Source organism: Ambystoma mexicanum, chromosome 9 (assembly GCF_040938575.1).
Source record: "Ambystoma mexicanum isolate Mex_15411 chromosome 9, UKY_AmexF1_1, whole genome shotgun sequence".
NCBI lineage: Eukaryota > Metazoa > Chordata > Amphibia > Caudata > Ambystomatidae > Ambystoma > Ambystoma mexicanum.
Window position 1 is genome coordinate 999,945,426 of NC_090931.1, and position 20,174 is coordinate 999,965,599.

At 45.1% G+C, this 20,174-nt stretch overlaps 1 protein-coding gene across 1 annotated transcript in view; it reads right to left on the reverse strand.

Annotated features, from left to right (window-relative positions):
- The window catches only part of CIR1 (corepressor interacting with RBPJ, CIR1), a 476,807-nt gene that overhangs the window by 403,071 nt on the left and 53,562 nt on the right, over positions 1 to 20,174 (reverse strand). Inside the window, exon 2 of the mRNA XM_069616242.1 lies at positions 15,515 to 15,609. Within this exon, the coding sequence (XP_069472343.1) occupies positions 15,515 to 15,609 (95 nt within the window). The remainder of the gene's footprint in view (positions 1 to 15,514; positions 15,610 to 20,174) is intronic.

Below are 20,174 nucleotides of genomic sequence, written 5' to 3' on the forward strand. Positions count from 1 at the left end.
AAAGACCTGCTTTCATGCAGAAAACCCCCATTCATCAGTCCTAACTGTCACTCAAACATGCTAATTGGTGAGCCGGGCGGCTCACCACTGGGCCAATCACACAAGAGTGCGACTTGAGTTGCCGAGGCAACTCAGTCCAGGTTGCCTAAACCCCCCTCCCACACATCCTGTAGAACCCCGCCAAAAGTGGAACAAAGGGCTCGACTTGGCTTGGAGTTACAGAGGCGAAAACAAACGCCATTTTAAAACCGAGTCCTGGCAAAAAGACCCAACCGGGGAATAAATATTAAATAAATAACCCGGCAGTATCTTTAACATTGCACCAAAAAAGTGGTGCGTTTAAAATGAATGGGAAAATCCCATAGGAAATATTCTGGTGGAATATTTTGCGTGGTAACCACTGCCACCAGCCAGAAACTCCACGAGGGGGGACTGCACAGTGCCCCCTCGAAAAACAGACCCAGGGGCAATCTAATTACCCCTACCAGTACTTCCACAATATGATGGTTTGTACTGGTTCTGTTCACAATTTAAGACTAGTAAAGTCAATGGTGACTTTACATGCCCCGGGAGACAGTAGTCAGTCCCAGGGTATGGAGTCTATGTTTGGGGGTCACAATGACACCCCTGTGTTACTGCACGGAGGGTGCTGTGTAACACACATACCAAAAACACATGAGCGAAATGGAGTAAAAGACCCCATAGCCCATAAAACACATACAAAGTCAAAGGAACACCTCAAATCATGTCTAAGAGTGGGAGTAAAAGAGTCTCACTCTTAGCAGGAGAAAAAAATAAACCCCAAAAATCCAGCAAAGTTACTGGGAGACTCACTAGGTTTGGGAAATTAGCCTATACAGAGAATTCTCCCTACCAATGCATCAACTGCTGGCAGTTATAATGGCATACAAATCATGCAGCAATGTGTAACAGCATAGATCATAGGAAGGAAGATAAGTTGGGTTAAACAATGGCAGAATGGTTCACTTGTTACTAAGACACAGTTCTGAGTGAGAACCGCCCCCACCCCCCACCTGGGCAACCTGTAATAAAGTGCATTAACAAGCCCAGTACATTAATGTTAAAATAGTCTTGTTTCCTGCTTAAAAATAATTTCAACCACCCCAAAGTACCCGAGATAGAAGAGTTTCATCGATGGGTCGTCGATGGTGCCCTCAAGGAGTGACCTCCCCTTAAAAGCAGAAGCCACACAGGCATAAGAGATTCCTCGAAGAACAGTGAACACTTGCGTTGAGACTGCAGCTTCGATTTTCGCAGTGCTCTTTGATGATCGATCGGGAAGTCCTGTGAAGAAGAGGCGTGCGGTCACCTCGGTGCAAAGAGTTTCGTGCCACAAAGAGGACGCAGTGATGGATGTAGACCCATGCGTCGGTGTTGGGAGATGCTTCCGCATTCCTCTGGCACGTCGGTGCTGCAGCCGCAGCAGATACCTCGGGATAGCTTTGGCAATAGGGACTCGACCACGGGCCGGACTTCTTTAGTGTCCTCGGGACGATTGTCAGTGGGAAACCCACCGGTGGACTTTCCTTGGTAGCCGACAACCTCGACTTTTTCTGGCGGGACAACGCAGCTGACGGTGATGGCAAGGGAGCCCTTCGTTCAAATGTTCTTAGGCAAAGGTGGAGCGTTGCGGCTCCGGTCGTCGAGCAGCACGGCATCAAGCTGTCCCCGCTTCTGGGCAACATGACTCGACTGGCTACCAGACGTTACGGAAATCATCCAAACCCCAGTCGAGGACAATGGACTTCGATGGCCTCGATGTCCTGGGGCTTCACTTCAAGATTCTCAGTGGACCCCTTCTCCGGTCAACACCCTTTTGGGACTGGTTTCAAGGGTACCTCGATGATGATCAGCTTTTTCACGATATTCCCTCGTAGCTCAGGGAGAGGTCTCCTAGCCAGGTCCGCTCTCCGATCAGTCCTCGACAGACTCAACATCTTTTAGATTTCATCGAAGGAAGGCAGCAGCTATTCTTCCAGCTGGTCTTCAAGGATAAGCAGCTTCAAGTTTCAACTTCAGCTTCTGAACAAATTGGAAAGTGAGAGGTCCCCAGATAGACACATCTGTCCCTCATTCACTCTGGCCGAATGAGGCTCAGTCAGCCAATCACACAGAAGGGTATTCATGCAGGCAGGCAGCCAATCAGGCTCACAGGCATTCAGGCTATTCACTTCCACCAAGACACCCATAACAAGGATAATAATCAATCCAGCCTTTCAGCACACCACACTGCATTCATATCAGTTTCTGGCAGGGCTGTCTCATTCATTGTGTCACACACACACAGAAGCCAGACACCCAAGACATAGAATGCATTTTGGCCACACACTAATCACCTAGGTTCCACCCCAAGGGTGTACCCACAACATACAGTCACTGGGAAGGCTCCTGCCAGTCTGGCCTGGACTTCCCGACAATACCATATATGGTTCTTCCACCCAACAGCCAGTCAGGGAAAGGGACAGAGACAGAGACAGGGCTTCCATGAACTTTGGGAAAACAAGGTAACAGAAACCAAGAGGCCACAGGGACCACCTTGCCTTCTATCAGGAATCCACAGAGTCCTATGGCAGGTCCTGGGTATCCCAAAATGGAGGATACAAAGAGCACCTGTTAAGTTCAGCATAGAGCTGCCACCAGCCCATACCCTGCTCTGTGGGCCACACAGGTGCCCAAAAGCATACACTAGTATGACAGAAGATTTATTTTCAAAACATCCAAACATTGACAGTGTCACTAAACCCATCACTGCTCCCACAGGCACACATTGAGGCCACTGGATCCTGGTTACCAGCAATGCCGACAGAGTTCAGAAAATGTGGAACATGTGGGGTATGTAAATTTACATATCCCAGCACCCAAACATTTCACTGACTCACGAGAACGACAATCAAAATTGCAAGCACTATAAACTGCCGAACAAAATAGGTTGTGTATGCCATTATTTGCACATGCCAAGGCATTTATATTGGCAGCACGATAAGCGAATTTAGGACCAGAATTCGAGAGCAATTTTCAGTAATTGGCAGCCAGGATGCATCTCTGCCACTTGCCCAACATTGGCAGATGCATCATCAACTGGAAGAGAAATTAAATCTCAAAATGTGTTGGACTGAAAAAAGTAGTTTTGGGAAATCGAGGAGGAAATGGAGAAACTATGCTACGCCAAGCAGAGGCACACCTAATTTTCAGATTTCGCACAACTGACTTTGGGTTAAACAGAGACAATGAGATGATACACTTTTTGTAATGTAAAATCAATTGTATATGAGACACTAATTAATATGTGCAAACCTCATGTTTTGGTGTTTTCCGTTTTGACTATATACAGTTAAACATGTATATTGTGTTTTTAGCATTTGGGATTGCACAATGTCCTGGTCATCATTTGAAATCTATCATACTTGTTATCCTTTGTCTATATATGAAACTACTAATAGATATTACAGAGCAAATAATTCTTGCATATGGAATTGCATAATGTCCTGACCAGTATTGGAAATTGTGTGCCATATCTTGTCATTCTTGTGTACATATGAAACCACTATTGTACTTCACAAGATACTCATTCTATTCAAGAAATTATATGACTGACCAGAGACCCATTTAGGAACTTGGACTTCAAATACTCGTGTTTCTCCGATATTTGAGGATCTACGGGTTTATTTATTGGCACCTAAAACGATCAAAATAGACAAATATAGGTAGCACGATGTGCCCATTCAATTCAGGGTCCCCCCCCCAGTTTGTGTTTGCCCCAAGATAAATAATAACGGAGATAACTTTCCACTAATGGGATTGCATCAGTATTGTGCTTTACTATTAACTACTGTATCTTGTTACACTTCATTGCATTAAGGAGCTGCCCATTCTGTCACCGTTTTTTCACAAACTAAATTTTCGTTTATATGTCAATAAGAACGATTGTAATTTGTTACGGATGCTTTAGTTAATCTTCTCTTGTAATTCGGAGAGCTACCGCCACTTTTTAGAATTTCTAACATATTGGGGATTTTTTCCTTTGATTTAACACGACTTGCGGCCTGTGAGCCCAAAGTATGGCGCCCCGGCTTCCTAGCGAGATGCAGGAGTCGCAAAAACAGTTGTAGGACTAATCGTTACCATGGCAACACCCATAAACCATGGAGGAACGATCAGGCTTTCTGCCGACGCGAGGAGTCTGAGTTCGCTCTTTTGAGGGGGATATAATGTACGTAGTAGAAAATGATAACGGGATGCTAAATCCTTCAGCTAAGGCAATTTAACCAACAGTCCTTTCATAAATATATGCCCCGATCTCTGTAGGCAGCTAGCTGAGATAGCTTGGATTGCATTTTGAAACATGAGCGAGGAAACCAGAGCACAAAATCTGGTCTTTAGGGTACCTAGAGCACACTTTCCTTCTTTTTTGCAAAATTAAAATACGTGGGATAATGAGGTCTAAGCTTAAGGCTATGACGAGACACAAATTTCATATTTATGAAAAACGTGGGGTTCGAGCGGTCTTTTGATAACATTTATGTCTTACATCCCCAATGCAGTACAAGAATGTATTGACTACTAACGTGTTTACGTGACTTGTGATTCAAACCTAATATAATATTCCTAGGAGGGATTTATCCCATAGAGTGCATGCACTGTTCTCCGAACTTGAACACATATACAATATCAATTAGATAAGACATGTATACTACCTACTTATTACAAATACTTTTTGCAGCCCCACCGGCAATGTTTAGCCACCATATTAATTTTGAAATTGATATGTGAACCCGCACTAAAACACACCACATTTTTTGCTACGTTAACATGTATCTTGGAAGTTAGAAGGGTGACAATTGAACTGACTTTATTTGCAATTTTTCTCTCTTTGTTTTTCTGCAAACTCCTACCTTACCCACCCGACCTCCCTCCTTGTTTTTCTGTCATTATACATGTATGTTTTTTATTTGATCGACAAATGACCAATGGGATGTGAATTGGAATTGGCAATGTGTTGTTTTGAAACTAGTTGGAATTAGCCCTCATTTGACAAAGACACTGGTGTGTCGAAACACGTGTTATCCAAATGGGCATTGTTTTTCTTTGTTGTAGGATTTTGGAAAATTTAAAATTCTTCTATCAAAACAAGGAGTGTGGCGCAGTCCTTTATTTTGTGAGGAAATTCCTTTTTCATGTTACAATATGAGGTTGGGGTCTATGCCTCTTTTCGCCTTGCATATCTGGAACACTTCGAGAAATCAACATTGCTATATTAGGGTGCAAGTTTCACTACAGTTGGCAAAAAAGAAACTGTTTCACACTTTACTATACACGTTGGTAGAGTGACTGAGCAACCAGGCTTATCTCAAGAGGGGTCAATGTGAGCTGTAGGGTTGCAACATAGAGGTTCACAGTAACAAGTATTCAAATAACACTTACACTCAAGGTTTCTTGATTAAATAATTATTAATTTAAACAGTCATTTTGAATAAGTCTTCTTTAAGTGTTCCATATTTGCTCCCTTCTAAATATACTTCAAAATACACACCACTCTCAGTTTCAATAAATCAGTAGATACCCTTTTGGGATGGCACACAGACACTTCCTACACCCTGAGGTGACTTCAACGACTAGGACACTGTGAACATTGATAGATCACTGGTACATTTAGAGCAATACTGAGTTTGTGTCAAAAGGAAAAGGTTAGGGAAGGAAACAATGGTTAACAAGTTTCTCAAACAGGTAATTGCTTTTGAACCCCCAATGCAATGTTAACTCTTTCCCAGCTATACCAGTAAAGAATCTATGACTTTTTGGAGGGACAGATCAAAACACAAAGTCAGAGGTTAGAAGAGTCTTCAGAGAGCCAGGACAGCCAATGACAATTGAGCAAAGTCTAGGGGAGCTGCACACTTCTTGAAGGAAAGTAAAAAGACTTGCATAATGTTATAGACAGCTTTGTAGAAAAGGAAAATCACTGTTGGGCCACACGCTGGGAGGCTTGTGATGGGCAAAGCTGCAAGCAACTCTGCAAAAGGCAGCAAATGCAAGTCTCAACTGAGAGCAAGCAAGCTACACAACAAGAGTTAAGTACCCCTTAGATCACAGTACTTTAGGTCTGAAGAAATGGGTTCCAGCTGGCTTCTGTTCCTGTTGTAGTCTGGCAGATCCTGTTCAAGGGCCTCAGTCGTGAGGACAAGAGGGAGGACGTCTGGGACACCTTCACTACGATTTGAAGGTCGGCGGCAATAATGGCCAAAGTTCAGATCAGCAGCACTTCACGGTTTCAGCTCTGTGCGAATAACACCACTGGGTTCTTGGACACCTTGTAGACTTTCCTTGCTTCTGGGGTCCAGCACTATGTTGAGGTGGCTCAGGCTTGGTCAGTCCTGCTTCGAGGGAGTCCGGAGGATCTTCCTGGAGCTCGGGTCCGGCTTAAAAATGATGCACTCGATTCTGGTGTTCCTGTCCCCTGGCACTCGGTTCCTGCAGCAGCAATGGAAGTACAACCAACAGAGAGGATTTCCAGTTAAGTCCATCTTGGGGTTGATTGGTCCCACCAACCCAAGGGAAGAAGTCGTCCTTTGCAGGGCTTCTCTAGTCGAGGCAAATACGGAGCTTCGGCACTGCAGCAGGGTTTCACCGGGCAAGCCAACGGTCCAGGAGTTTCAGCAAACCTCTCTTCCAAGTTCTTTTTTGGATTCCTTCGTCCAGTGGTTGACTCTGCCTTCCTTGCAAAAGACCTCGCCTTTTATGCAAGTCTCTCCCATTCATTCACAGCCTAGCTGTCACTCACACAGCAGGGTGGCTGTCCTCCAAGGACAGCCAGCCAGACAATCACCTTTGGGTGTATTCCTGTAACCAAAGAGACTAAGCACAAGGAGTTTCGGGCACCTCCCTCGCTTCCTGCCCTGCCAGACATGCTGGAGCCAGAGACGGGCTTCACCAGTGAACCCCGCCAAAGACAAAATAAAAAAAGCGACCAAACCTGGTTTGGCGAGCACAGTAAATCTCAAGAAGGACCTTTACAACAAGAAATGGCAAAAAAGAAGACCGGCCATTTTGACAAAACGGGCACCAAGGGGTGCTGTACTGCAGCTGCAATTGCAGTCTGCGGTAAAAACACACAATGGTAGGAAAAAGTAAACCACTGCCACCAGCCATTAATTGTAGAAAGGGTAACAAACATGTTACATGAGAAAGTTGACAAAGGGGATACTAAGTAACCCATCCAGCACTCTACGGAAGTTAGTGTGTGCTGGGTCTACAAATTTACAAAAGAGAAGTAAAGTCAATTTCACTGTACTGCTCTTGGAAACAGTAGTTTAACCAAGAGAAGGTCTTTTTTTTTTATTTGGTTTTTCATACAAAACAATTCTCTCGTTCACGAGAGCCAAATATAAACACTCATATATACTTTAGTTATACATCAGAGAATCAAAGAGAAAACAGAAAAATGCAGCTCGTGGTAATACAATGACATCTTTTCGAACTGACATAGTTCATTCTTTCAGTTATATTTAACAAGGTTCAACAAATAACTTTTCACGTTTCCCTTCCTTCGGTTCTCCCTTCTCCCTCCCTCCTCCCCCCCGGGCTGGGTCTGTAGTTCACAGAAGTGATGTGGGTTTATGTGCTTGTTTGTATTCTTGTGTGTCTGTGGATTCCTTTTTGACGTTTTAGTGTGCTCGGGGTCTCCTTTGTTGGGGGTGCTTTTATGTGTTCTATCCGACTACTTTCGTCTTTCTTTGGGTCATCCGGAAGATACTGTCTGGGTTAGAGGGGTGTGGGGTCCGCTTGACTGGTCTTTGTGTCGCGCTTCTCTAATGTGTTGTTTCGGGCGTGTATTTATTCAGGAAATCTATCCACAGAATTTCGCAATGTGTCGGTTTGCCATGTAGGGATGCCGTTATTTTTTCCATGGTGCATATGTTCATTGCCACATTGACCCCATTCTTTCTCAGTAGGGTTTGTTGCAGATTTCCATTTCATTGCTAGAAGAGCTTGGGAGGCAAGCAAAAGGTGCGGGGCCAGGCCCTGTACTCTTCTCCATTCATCCTCGCATTTTTCGAATCCAAACAGGACAAGGTGAGGATCTACCAATCTGTGGATGCCATCTAGGTCCCTGATCCATCCCAGGACTTCGTCCCAATAGACCCTGATTCGTGGGCAATCCCACCACATGTGCCAATAGACAGCAATTTCTCTCCATTCACGCCAACACAGGGGGCTAGCTGTTTGGTACATTTTGGATAGTTTATATGGATCATATTGCCACCTGTGTAAGAGCTTGATGGCGTGGAGTTTGTATTGGGATGATATTGAGGTTCGGAATGTTGCTCGGCACATTTTATCCCATGTTTCATGATCCATGTCTGTCCCCAGGTCTTTTTCCCATCTTACTCTAAGATGCTCCGTACTACCCCTACCTGCTTCTATCAGTGTTCTGTACATAGCGGATATTAGGCCCCTCATGTCTGTTTTGGAATCAAGCAACTTTTCAAAGGGGGTAAGTTCTCTGCTCAGTTTATCCTTCCATTCTTGTTTTGTCAGCACTCCTTTGATCTGTAGAAAATGGAATGTGGACAATACTCTTATTCCTAGTGCTTCTGTTAGTTCTGGGAGTGTAACGAAGGATTCGCTTCATACGAGTTGGCCCACCCTTTCCAACCCTGCTTCGTACCAAGCCTGAAATCTCTCAACATTGGGGGAATATGATTGTTTATACCCGGGGACCATAAGTGGCTCAACGGTGACGGCCATGTGGTCATCTTTCGCATCTCTATGCCTTCTCTCGATATTTCCCAAATAGTTGCTAAGATTGGATGTGCCTTTGAACTAATTAATATTCTCCTCCTCGGGGCCCATATCCACTCAGACTGTTGCCGGGTACAGATAGTGGTCGTCCATTGCAATCCACTGTGGCTCTTTCTGATTATGTAAGTGAGGAATGAGTACCCGTAATTGGGCTGCTTCATAATATCGCTTGAGGTCTGGGAGGCCTACCCCGCCCTTGTTTTTGGGTAGTGTCAAAGTGTCATATGCTATTCCAGCCTTTTTCCCCTGCCACAGGAATTTTAGGATCGTCTTCTTGACGATCCAGGAAATATTCTCTTGGGATTTTAATGGGGAGCATTTGGAAGGGGTACAAAAACCTAGGGAGGCAGACCATTTTTATTGCGTTGAGGCGTCCTAGACAGGATATTGTGAGTTTGTTCCATCTAGCCAGGTCCGCATTGAAGTTTAAGGAGTTTCAGGAAGTTGGCTTTGTATAGGGTTTCTATTTGTTTCATGATTCGTATCCCCAAATATTGTGACTTGTTATGTTCAAGGGTAAAGCCAAGAGAAGAATACTTGGTTTCGTTTTCTTCTGCGGACCCTTTTAGAGGGAACAAGATTGACTTGGTTCGATTAATTTTGAATCCAGATATCTGGCCGTTTTCCTCGAGGAGGAATATAGCTCTGGGAATGGATGTTTCTGGATTGATCACGTGCAAGAGTATATCTTCGGCATAAAGTGCCACTTTGTACTCGATCTGGCCTAGGTGCATTCCCTCTACCTGGGCCTCTGCTCTCATCTTCTGTGCCAGTGGTTCGAGTGAAAGGGAAAACAGAATGGCTGACAGGGGACATCCCTGTCTGGTACCTCGCTTTAGTTCGAACCACCGGGAATATTCCCTGTTTACAAATACCGAGGCTTTAGGTGTCGTAGATACTGCCTGGATTCCTCTCCTGAATTTGGGCCCTATACCGAGCTTGCGCAGGACATGCATCAGGAAATCACAGTCAACTCTGTCGAAGGCCTTTTCTGCATCGATGGAGAGTAAGGCGGGGTCATTGCTCATGTTTTGAGAGGCATGTACCAGGTGTAGGGTCTTGCGCATAGTGTCGGCCCCTTATCGGTCTAATATAAAGCCCACTTGGTCAGGGTGAATAGGATGGGGCATAAAGGATTCAATTCTAGCGGCTAGGACTCTTGTATGGATTTTCGCATCTATGTTTAGCAGGGATTATGGGGTGATACGATCCGCATCTTTTGGGGTCTCTTCCCTCTTTTGGGATCACCGTGATGAGGGCTCGGACAAAGGAGTCCGGTGGTTTTCCTGTCTCCAGGATCTCATTGAATAGTTCAACCAGAAAGGGGGTGAGTTGAGTACTAAAGGATTTATAGAAACCAGCCGTGTATCCATCTTCTCCTGGGGATTTGCCTAGAGTTCATCTTTTTATTGCATTCTGTATCTCTTCTCCTGTAATGGGCGTTTCCAGGTGGGCCGATTTAGTGGGTGTTATTTTGGGCATATTGATATTAACTAAATAAGACTCAATGTTGTGCGGGTCTGGGTCTGTCTCCGGGGTAATGTTTCATAGAAGTCGGCAAAGGCTTCGGGGATAGTGGTTTTGCTAATTTCTGTATTAGGCCCATCTTCTACTATCTCTTGGACTCTGCGTTCTGCTCGCTGTCCCCTCAACCTGGCCGCAAGTATTGCGTCTGCTTTGTCCCCTTTCTCATAAAATCTTTGTTTTAATAATAGGAGTTTGCAAACTATTTGGTTGTGTTCTAGGAGGCAGAGTTCTTCCTAATTTTTCTTTGCCTCACCAATCTTGGCAGGGTCTAGCGTGTCTCCATTTTTAGCCTCTTTATCTAGCTGAAGGATTTCCTCTCGGATTAGGTTTTCGATCAGGGTTCTCTCCCTTTTTTTCCTGGCTCCCTCTCTCATAAGAATCCCCCTCCAAGTTGCCTTTCCCACATCCCAGACTCCCTGTTTAGAGACCTCCCCTGTATCATTGAGTCTAAAGTATTCAGTAATTTCAGTTTGCATCTCAGTCTTGAAGATGGGATCTTTCCATAGAGTCTCATTACACCTCCATTTCCCGCTTCTAAGTGGCATATGCTCCCATTGCATGTCAGCGAGCACCATATCGTGATCAGACCATGTGATTGGGGTGATCTATTTGCGTGTTGTCTTGTTATATAATTCTTTGGTGAGGTAGACATAATCAATACGAGTAAAAGTGTTGTGTGGGGTTGAAAAGAAGGTGTAGGCTTTTTCACTGGGATGCATTTGTCTCCATACATTATTCATTCCATATAAATCCATCATCCCCATGAAATTGGCATGCTCATCTCTGGTTCTTTCTCGTGTTTCCGGCTTGCCAGTTTTCTGGTCTAATGTGGGGTCAGCCCATATATTGAAGTCACCTCCTAGGATGACATGACCGGAGGATTCTACCACGATTTTGGGAATTGTCCTGGACAGGAATCTCGCCTGATTGGGGGGGGGGGTTTGTAGATTGTGGCGATTGTGGTGGGTACATTTCCAATAGACTCTGACACTAGTAAGGCCCGGCCTTCCATGTCTGACCACGTCTTGATGGTCTTGAAGTCTATCCCCTTCCTGATGAGGATTCCCACTCCTCCCTTTCTCAGTGGGCCAGACCCCCAGAATTCTATTCCGCCTCGTTTCCCCAATACAGACCTCTCATTGCCCTTCATATACATAGTCCCTTGCAAAAGAAGAATATCAATTTTAGTTTGTCGAAATTCTCTGTACAGTTAAGGCCCTTAACATTAAGTGTTCCTACCGTTATGGAGCCCCTGCTGTAGGATTCAGCGGTCGTCATCATTGTGGAATCTAAGATTATGCATATTATTCAATTGTTACCGCCGATTTGTTCTTTTTTCAAGTAACCACACCACATTTCTGTTCTTCGTTCGATATTCTGCACTAGCCCTTTCATCATCGCTTCCCTTGCCCGTGTTTCACCCCTCCCACCGTACCCCCATGTGGTGGCGTTCGATCGGGTTCAGTTGATAGCACTGGCCCGGAATCGAACCACGAGTGGGGACCGTTACCTTGCGGTCCCTTTACAAAAATAAAATCGTATTAATAAATGAGCCCCCACTAACCCTTCTTTGGAATCGCCATGCGGATTCAGGTCGGACATCGGTCTCTGTAACCTTTCTACAATCAGTATCTATGTTCATTGTTATCAAGCAACAGATCAGTTAAAAGTACCATGCTTGTCAGGGATTAGTTGTCCCCATCAGGTTAGATGTTGCCTCTGCAAAATTTCCTCGAACCCTTCAACTTTCTTCTCCGTGGGCCTTGGATACGCCATTCTCTCCCATCTTTTGTGGATTCATTTCAATCTTCTTTGTATCCTTGTGGACCCAGTAAGTCCAATATGCATGTTTTGATGTCTTTCTCTGAGCTCAATCTGATCTTTGTGCCTTCATGTTCAAAGGAGAGGGAGAAGGGGTATCCCCATCTCTAGCAGGTGTCCCGTTCATTCAGCCACTTTGTGAGAGGTCTGCGCATTTTCCTGAGAGCTAAGGTCAAGGAGGAGAGGTCTTGGTATATCGCTATTTGTGCTCCCCCTAAGGTGATGGCGCCTCCATTCCTCGCTCTCTCCAACACTCTGGCTTTATCTTGGTACCGGTGGAACCGCGCAAGGACTGATCTTGGGCCTCCAGGCGGGCCACCTGCTCTATGGATGCGTTCCATTTTGCATTCATCGATGGCTTCATCTGCTACTAACAGTTTGATGATGTTGTGAAGCGTTGTTTTGAGGTCCTCCTCCGTCTCCCCTTCTTGTTCTGGAATCCCAAAAATGTGCAAGTTGCTTCTTCTCTCCCGATTTTCCAAATCATCCATCTTAAGTTTGAACTCCTCTTCTCTCTGCTCCAAATCCGTTATTCTGTGGGCCAGTTGTGTTTCTAAGGTGTCTATTGAGGCTTGATTGTTCTCCACTCCTTCGAACCCATCTTCTATGTTATCCAGCCGTTGCGCGAGTTTGTCAATTTTGCTGCTTATGTTGGCTTCCATATTCTTTATTTCTGTCAATAGCGCTGCTATATCTCCTTTTGTGGTGGCAGTTTCTGCACTCGAGCTCGGTGTTGATGCCATCCTGGGGTCGGCGGAGTGAAGAGTTGTATGCGTAAATGGCAAGCTTCTGTTGTGCGTTCATACACCTGGTTTAGACCTTTCAATGCCCTCTTCGGAGTTTTGGGTTGTAGGGGTACTACCAACAAGGAGGTATGTGAGGAGGCACACGCCCCTGGTATGGGGGCCCAACCCTCGGTCTTGGTGGTGTTAATTGAGTTGTTGACTCCGAGGTGGTGTCTCCCATCCCTCGTTAGGTGGTGGTTTCTCATGGGGAGCGCTTCAATGAGGGGCGTACAGGTGCTTTGAGACAACTGTGTGCTCTTTTTGGGTTGTAAATGGTAGGCGGTTCACTTTGTGATTTATTTCACTTCTATTCCATTTAGGGGGCTAGTGGCCCATATCACTTCTTGATCCCCTCTGTTGTGCTCCCCTGTCATTGACAGTCCTGTGATGTGCGCCCCGGATTTGCTGGAACTGGTCTCTGGGGTAAGGGGAGAGGTTTCACGTAATGTTCTTAGGTATGTTGTCCCTTCTTTCCCCTCGTGTTCTGGGATCAATGCAGGATCAGTGCTTATTACGGGTGGTTTCAGAGAGGTTCCAGACAGCGAAAGTTGCACTATAATTCTTCGCTGTGCTCGGGGCTCATTTTGCAGGCATGCTTCCCTTCTCACTTCTGTATCCCAATATGGCAGGGGAGTTTGTGGCACGCCTAATGCGTTTCCCCCCCCCTTGTCGTATGCTTCGGGAGTCCCCGCGTGTGGGGCAGCTGTTCAGTGCTCGGGCGTGGGGCCTTCCGTGAAGTGCACTGCAACGTTCGTTGTGCTATATTTATGAGTGTAGGAGGCGGCGACTGGACCATCATTTTATGCGATCAGTGGGGGCGTTATGGTGTGATTCACAGGGCCGACGTACCTTCCTGAACGCGAGTCTTTCTGAGTAGGCCGCTCCAACCACCCTCGCGTCTGAGTCTGCAGGCTCAGTGGGGAGGCAGTCTTCTCCTTGAAGCAGCACTGCCACAGGGATGCAGTTTCCTGGTCTCTGCACTTGCGCTTCTCCATTACGTTACCTCCGTGTGGGAGGGACTCTCAATGCCCGAGGGATTGGGCTCTATTTGGAGGAATATGCGGTGACCAGTCCTGCGCGTTCTCCAAATGGGGGTGCCAGGTGTCTTTGGTTGGTGCCTCTGCGTGGTCTGGGGCTTGAGTGGCCGAGGCCGCAAGTCGCTCTGCTCCGGAGCTAAGCGTCACTCACCATGTAGCCACGGCGTAGTGCGCAAGCCGTTGATAGTTGGTGACTGTCCCACTTCAGTCAGCACTGGTGTCGCTGGTAGTTTGTTCGATGTCCCTCGCTATGCCTCATCCCGGATTTCATCAGAGTTCCATTTATCTTGGTGCGAAGTTCCATTCGTCTCCGGTTCCATTGAAGTTCGCGTGGAGCTCGCGTGTATTACGCAGCTGGGCAGTGAATAGAACACAGTGGCTTTTCTCTGCGATTCCTCGTGCGATTTTCTTCAGGTTTTTTTCTCATTTCGAGCTGGGTGTCATCCCCTCGCATATTCCGTCGATTATACTTGAGGGGGGCCCTGTAGTGGGGGCTCAATCCACTTTTCCAGGACCTCGAGTCGGAGCTCACACAGAGGAGTTGTTTATCTGTGCGCCCCCTGGTGGCCAACACAAGAGAAGGTATTTAAACCTTTGGGAAATCTCAAAGACTTTCCTGTGCCACTGCACTGAAGGTGCTGTGTGTCACAATGTAAAATGATGAAATCTATGGAGTTTGTCACACTCCAAAACCAAAAGAAACAGTGTTCAAATCAAATAACAAAACATGAGAGAGTGGGGAAAATAAAGTCTCACTATCACCAGGGTAAAAATGAAAAGTCCTAAAGTCCAGCAAAAAGAGCTGGGGGCCTAAAAGGTAGAAAGGAATTAACAAATTGCTGATAATTCTACTTCACATACACTTACATGGCTTGTTGGTCGAGGCTAAACCACAGCACACCTTACCACAACTTGTATTAATGTGTAGGTGCTCTGTATTTCACCCGCAAGTCCAGCGACAAGCTAGATCTAACCTAATCCCCCTTATTTTAAATCTCTCTAGTATTAGAGTGCTTTTAAGTTTAAGCAGTGTAAAATAAAGTATGGAATCGAAGTTGGCATGAGGAGAAGTGATGTTGGACACGTGAGATAGCACCCTGCGTGCTTTGCCAAGACACAGAGCCGACATGCTCTTTATCTATTCACTTTTAGATAGGCGGCCACCCGTGGTAACTAGGGAAAGTATAGCTTAGGCAGGGGCAATGAGCAACCTTTCCCGTCCCCCTTTCTCTTTTTCGTTTGCACTTTGGAGCGTCCTGTATGAGAGGCAAAAGAACATCACCTCCATTGAAGATGGTATGATTGCGATGTTGCACATAATAGGTGCCTGCTGCCCATATCTTTTGTTAGAATACTGTTGAGGGGGGGGGCAGACCCGACCCTTAGTGGCCCTCTTTTCGAGTGTCCTTGTTACCAATTCATAGACCAACTAAATGATACCCCCAATTGAGTTTATCTGCGTCTTCCTGCAAAACGTGTTAACTACTACAGCACTCCCTTTTGTACTCACATGGAAGGCCTCACCTGTTATCATATGAATCCTGTTCTTTAACATACTGCTGCATTAGCTCTTCCTGCTTCTTTTTATCATATGTTATTTTTTGCTCTGCCATCCATACCTGTCAAAAGGGAAAACATATTTAGCAAAACCTTTTATGCACAATTTCCAGCCTCTATCAGGATTTTAATTGGGCCTACTTTACTGCATGTCGACCTAAAAGGAGTTCCCAAGAGAACGAGCCGGTAGTGCGAACAACATTTCTGGTGAGTGCCAATAAACGTCAGCAAGCACAATGTCACAGTGAGGTCATTGGTACAAGACATATTTGTTTCGCGTTGCAGAGAGTGCACGAATAGGTTGTGCTCAGTTCAAATAAAATGTATTTTCTATAGTTTAAAAAACAAAATCGAGAAGATCCACGCCCCTCTCTGCTCAAAGGCGATGCAAAATCATACAACACTGCAGTGAGGCACACTGCAAGTGACTTGGCATGCGCAAAGTTTACATTAATTCTGCATACTGTGTTGGTGCACAGTGACAATGAAACATTTACAGGCGAGTCATTACTGTAGAAACTGGCTCCATCATCAAAACCTTGAACTCTGAACTAAGGAAGCAGTGGGGGTGAGGACATCAAAAAAATATGTCGGAGACATATGTACATTAAGGGTAATACATTAAAGTGAACAGCAATTAACATAAGCTGAAATCTTTTGAAAACCAACTCCTAGTACATAGCTCACTTGCGAAGGCTATAAGCATTTTCTTTAACTGACAGAGACTGCAGAAAAAAGTTGCAGTGAAGCAGAAAAATGTACAACATATAATGGAAAACACATGACATCGACTCCAAGGCAAAGCAGAGTGAATTTGTTTTGTTTACTTTTTTATTCACAATTTATAAATGTACCCAACAGTTGCAGAAAACCACCCACCCCGACCCTCCCTAACAGGGTCACACAAATTAATACAATTCCAGAATTCTGCCCTAGATCTACTCAAATAACTTGTTTTTCTTCTGATGCCTGTAAATAACTCATCATAGCAAGCTTGTTCATTTCATCAATCCACGTGCGCCCATCCTGCCCCCCTGCTCAAACTCTGTTAAACTCAACCTATGTGGGTCTTGCTAGTTTTGGTCTACTTTGCACTACGAAGGGGGTGCGAAAGAGTAACAAGGTGGGATTGGATTGTTTTGGGGTATTGTTTCAGGGTATTTTTGGTCTTGTGGTTTCACCTTCTTACTCCTTCGCACCCCCGTTTCATGGTCCTTTCTTGCTGCATCTTTATTATTGCAGCAGTGGAGTGCCATTCTCATTCTTAACCCCACTGGCACAGGTTCGGCGTAGTGCGAAACGTGGGAAGAAAATCGAATACATACAGTATTTTTAAAATAGCTATATATTACTAGTTATGAAACTGGACCTATGATCGTTATGGGCCAATTAAATAGTTTTTCACTTATGTAGTGAAAGACAGATCTTATAAACTGTAATACACAACAAACCCGCCTCTTTTCTACATCACCAAATAGCAAGATCACAAAGAAAAAAAAGAAAAAAAAGAGATGCAAAATTCAGTAAAAGCGGTGTAATCGCCAAAATCCCATAGAAAGGTGTACTACAACGATCAGCAAAAGTACAACACTAACCAGATCACACATTCAGCAACTCAAGGAGGGGGCAGACAAAAACGAGGGGGCGTGGCATCTCATTGCTGCCTGCATACAGGCGCCTGCACGTTTCAGACGCAGAGACCATGCTTGGGAGTCAAGTGCAGTAGAATTATCTAGGCAAAGGAAAAACACTGCTCTGTGGACATAAAATGCCCACGGCATAAATTAGTTTTAAAAAATTGATTTGCATAGTTTGCTAATTCAATTTGTCTTGATTAGCAAGAAGGCCCATTTTATTAGTTATGTTGTACTAATATTTTAACGTCAACCAAAGTCATTTGCATCCAAAACATAAAATAAGCATCAATACAGCATTTTTGTGTACCGCTGAAGAAAGATATTAGTGAGACGAATCAGGCCATGCAAATACTTTAAAATTCCACTATACCTGCAGGTCAAGTAATTACCTACTTGACCTAAAAGAAGTGTACCTGACCCATAGCAAGGGGTGACAAAATGTAAATGCGGTTTCTGTAAAATCGTGCATGTCACCACAAACCTACTTTGTTTGGCACACTGCTGCCAGCTATGTGCAGTGAAACTTATTTGACATGTACTGCAAAAAAGTAAAGGTTACATAACATTTTCAAACATCCCCTACAAATGGTATGTCATGATACCTACCCCCGGGCATCAGGACCAAGCCCATCAGCTCCGGGAGCAGGCATCCAGATACTTATTAAAACCCCAACAGCCCCAGCTGGGGGCTGTTTGGGTTCAGTGGCTCATCATGGAAATGAGTCCTGGCGCCATAGGCGCCAGGCTCATAGACTTTACTTACCTGATGCAGACCATGCTGCTAGTGAGTCCAAGCCAACGTGAGGCCTGGATGGGACTATTTTTCTACAGGGACTATGTTTTACTCGGGCATGGTTCTAGGGAACTTTTTACCTGGAACTACTTTGGAGGCTATTTAAACCACGCCCGAACAACAGCACACACTTCGTGTTATTCTGCATCCAGCAGCGTAATGCTCACTGTGTCTGTAGTCTGCATCCAGTCTTCTGCCACGCCCGCCTCGAATCTGGAGCTCCTAAAACCAAGAGGAAAGAAAAGGACAAGATTAGAAAACAAACTATTTCGAATTCCTCACCTGATTTCGGATCCATCTCACCTCCGGACCTGGAAAGAACATCATTTCTGTACGCGTCGCATCTCCAGCTGCAGCGCCGCGCCATACTCACCAGTCCTCGCAGCATCTTTCGATTCGCCACTGCCTCCATCATTTCTTCGCCAAACTCCGGCACCTGAGGGACAAAAGAAAACAACAAGGTGAGCCGAGAAAACCAACAAATAAAACCCTTATCATAGACTTACCTGATTACCACCGGAGGTATTATTCTATAACTCTCCACATGTTCATGTGCTGCACCTGCAAACGGAGAGAAACACGTTAAACACCGGCAACATTTACCGGACGGCGTCGGGTAATACAGACTCTTACCTGAGCACCACCAACTGCCACGAGGGGTATCTTCTCACCATTTTAGTAGCAAGCCAAGGAAGGGAGGGGGGGGAACAAGAGTGAATCATCGGACATTTTGAACTCTATGAACTTGATACTTACCGAACCTTGCCAGGAACCTCAGAGTCAATACTCTCTGGAACTCTCCCACGCCTTCAAACCAGTGAAGTAACTGGCATCAACGCGCCCCTGCAATCCACGCAGGATGGAGAGCTCATCATTTAAAAACATAAGGAGAATACTCATACGGATCAAGCAGACAAGATTAGGCGGGCCAGTCCAGACATTCATCTCGGCACTACGCATCACGTTGGTGGAGACCGCAGCTGTCCAGGTCCGATCGACGCCCCTCTGGGAACCAGGTGAGCGTAACATGGTAGTCGTCATTCAAAAAATCTACTCGACTATGCGAGTGGGCGAGTGGACTTCGCAAGCTCTGGCCGTGTGTCTTTAAAATGTAAAAGGTTAGCTGCATGAATGGACACAAAATAAATAAATAGATATGATAAAAAGTCTCTGTAAACAGTTTGACCAGCTATCTCTCGCAGGTGCCAATATATAATGCAATTATAATCATAGAGCAAAGTGAGCTATGGAGGCTAACTACAGTGTAAGGTATTGTAGTAGATGTGTCGATGTACAGTCTGGATGGAACTATGGATCATTCTTTTGCGTAAACATCTAGTTAGCCTTCTGTATTCATTATGTAAGAGACTAAGCAGAGTAGATGGCATAGGGAGCCAGGCAGGAATTCAGGGCGAGCAGTGCTTTCATTGAGCAGGGTAACGTGAATAGCTAACTTTGCTACACAAGTGTCAATTTAATTAGCAAACCTACAGAATTGCATAGCAAATTGCTATGCAACACTGCTTATTTTATGCCTTGAATGCCACATGCATTTTAGTCAGCAAACTTCTTACAACCAAGTCACCCCTGGCCGAATGACAAATTGTGGGATAGGAAGCTGCCGCGGGCCCCTCATCAACATTGGTGAGGACTGTAATTCTGTCCTAAAAAACCGTGCAAGTTTTACTAAGCCTCTCAGGTGCCGGAATCGCCACAAAGATCTGCATAGAACTCGGGTGCTGAGTGCAGCACCCTACTCTTCTAAGGGGAGTCGTGTCCTTTTAAAGGCCTGTTAAAGTAATTTGATACATATGCCATCTAAAAGTAAGCCTGCCCCTTCAAAACAATGTATTTACAGTGCTCCCAAAACCTACGGTCCGCTTCAAATCTTGGACCGACAACTGCTCCAACCACAACCAACAATCGAATGTGACCTTTTAAAGTAGTGTTGTCCATCAGAATTACCCCGAATAGCCTTTGGCCTCAAAACTCTGCAGTGATCGTTTAACAACTTCAGCATTGCTTAGTGGACAGAACTTATTCTTCCTAGCCAAGACTCCAAAAGTACCCCACTCCAAACCTACCATACTCAACAATTGGGTCCTCCACAAAATAATGCGCAAGTAAGAATCTTCAAACTACAATTACTAGGAGTGCTTTATAAAACAGCAGAAGAAATCTCACTCTTATTGAAGTA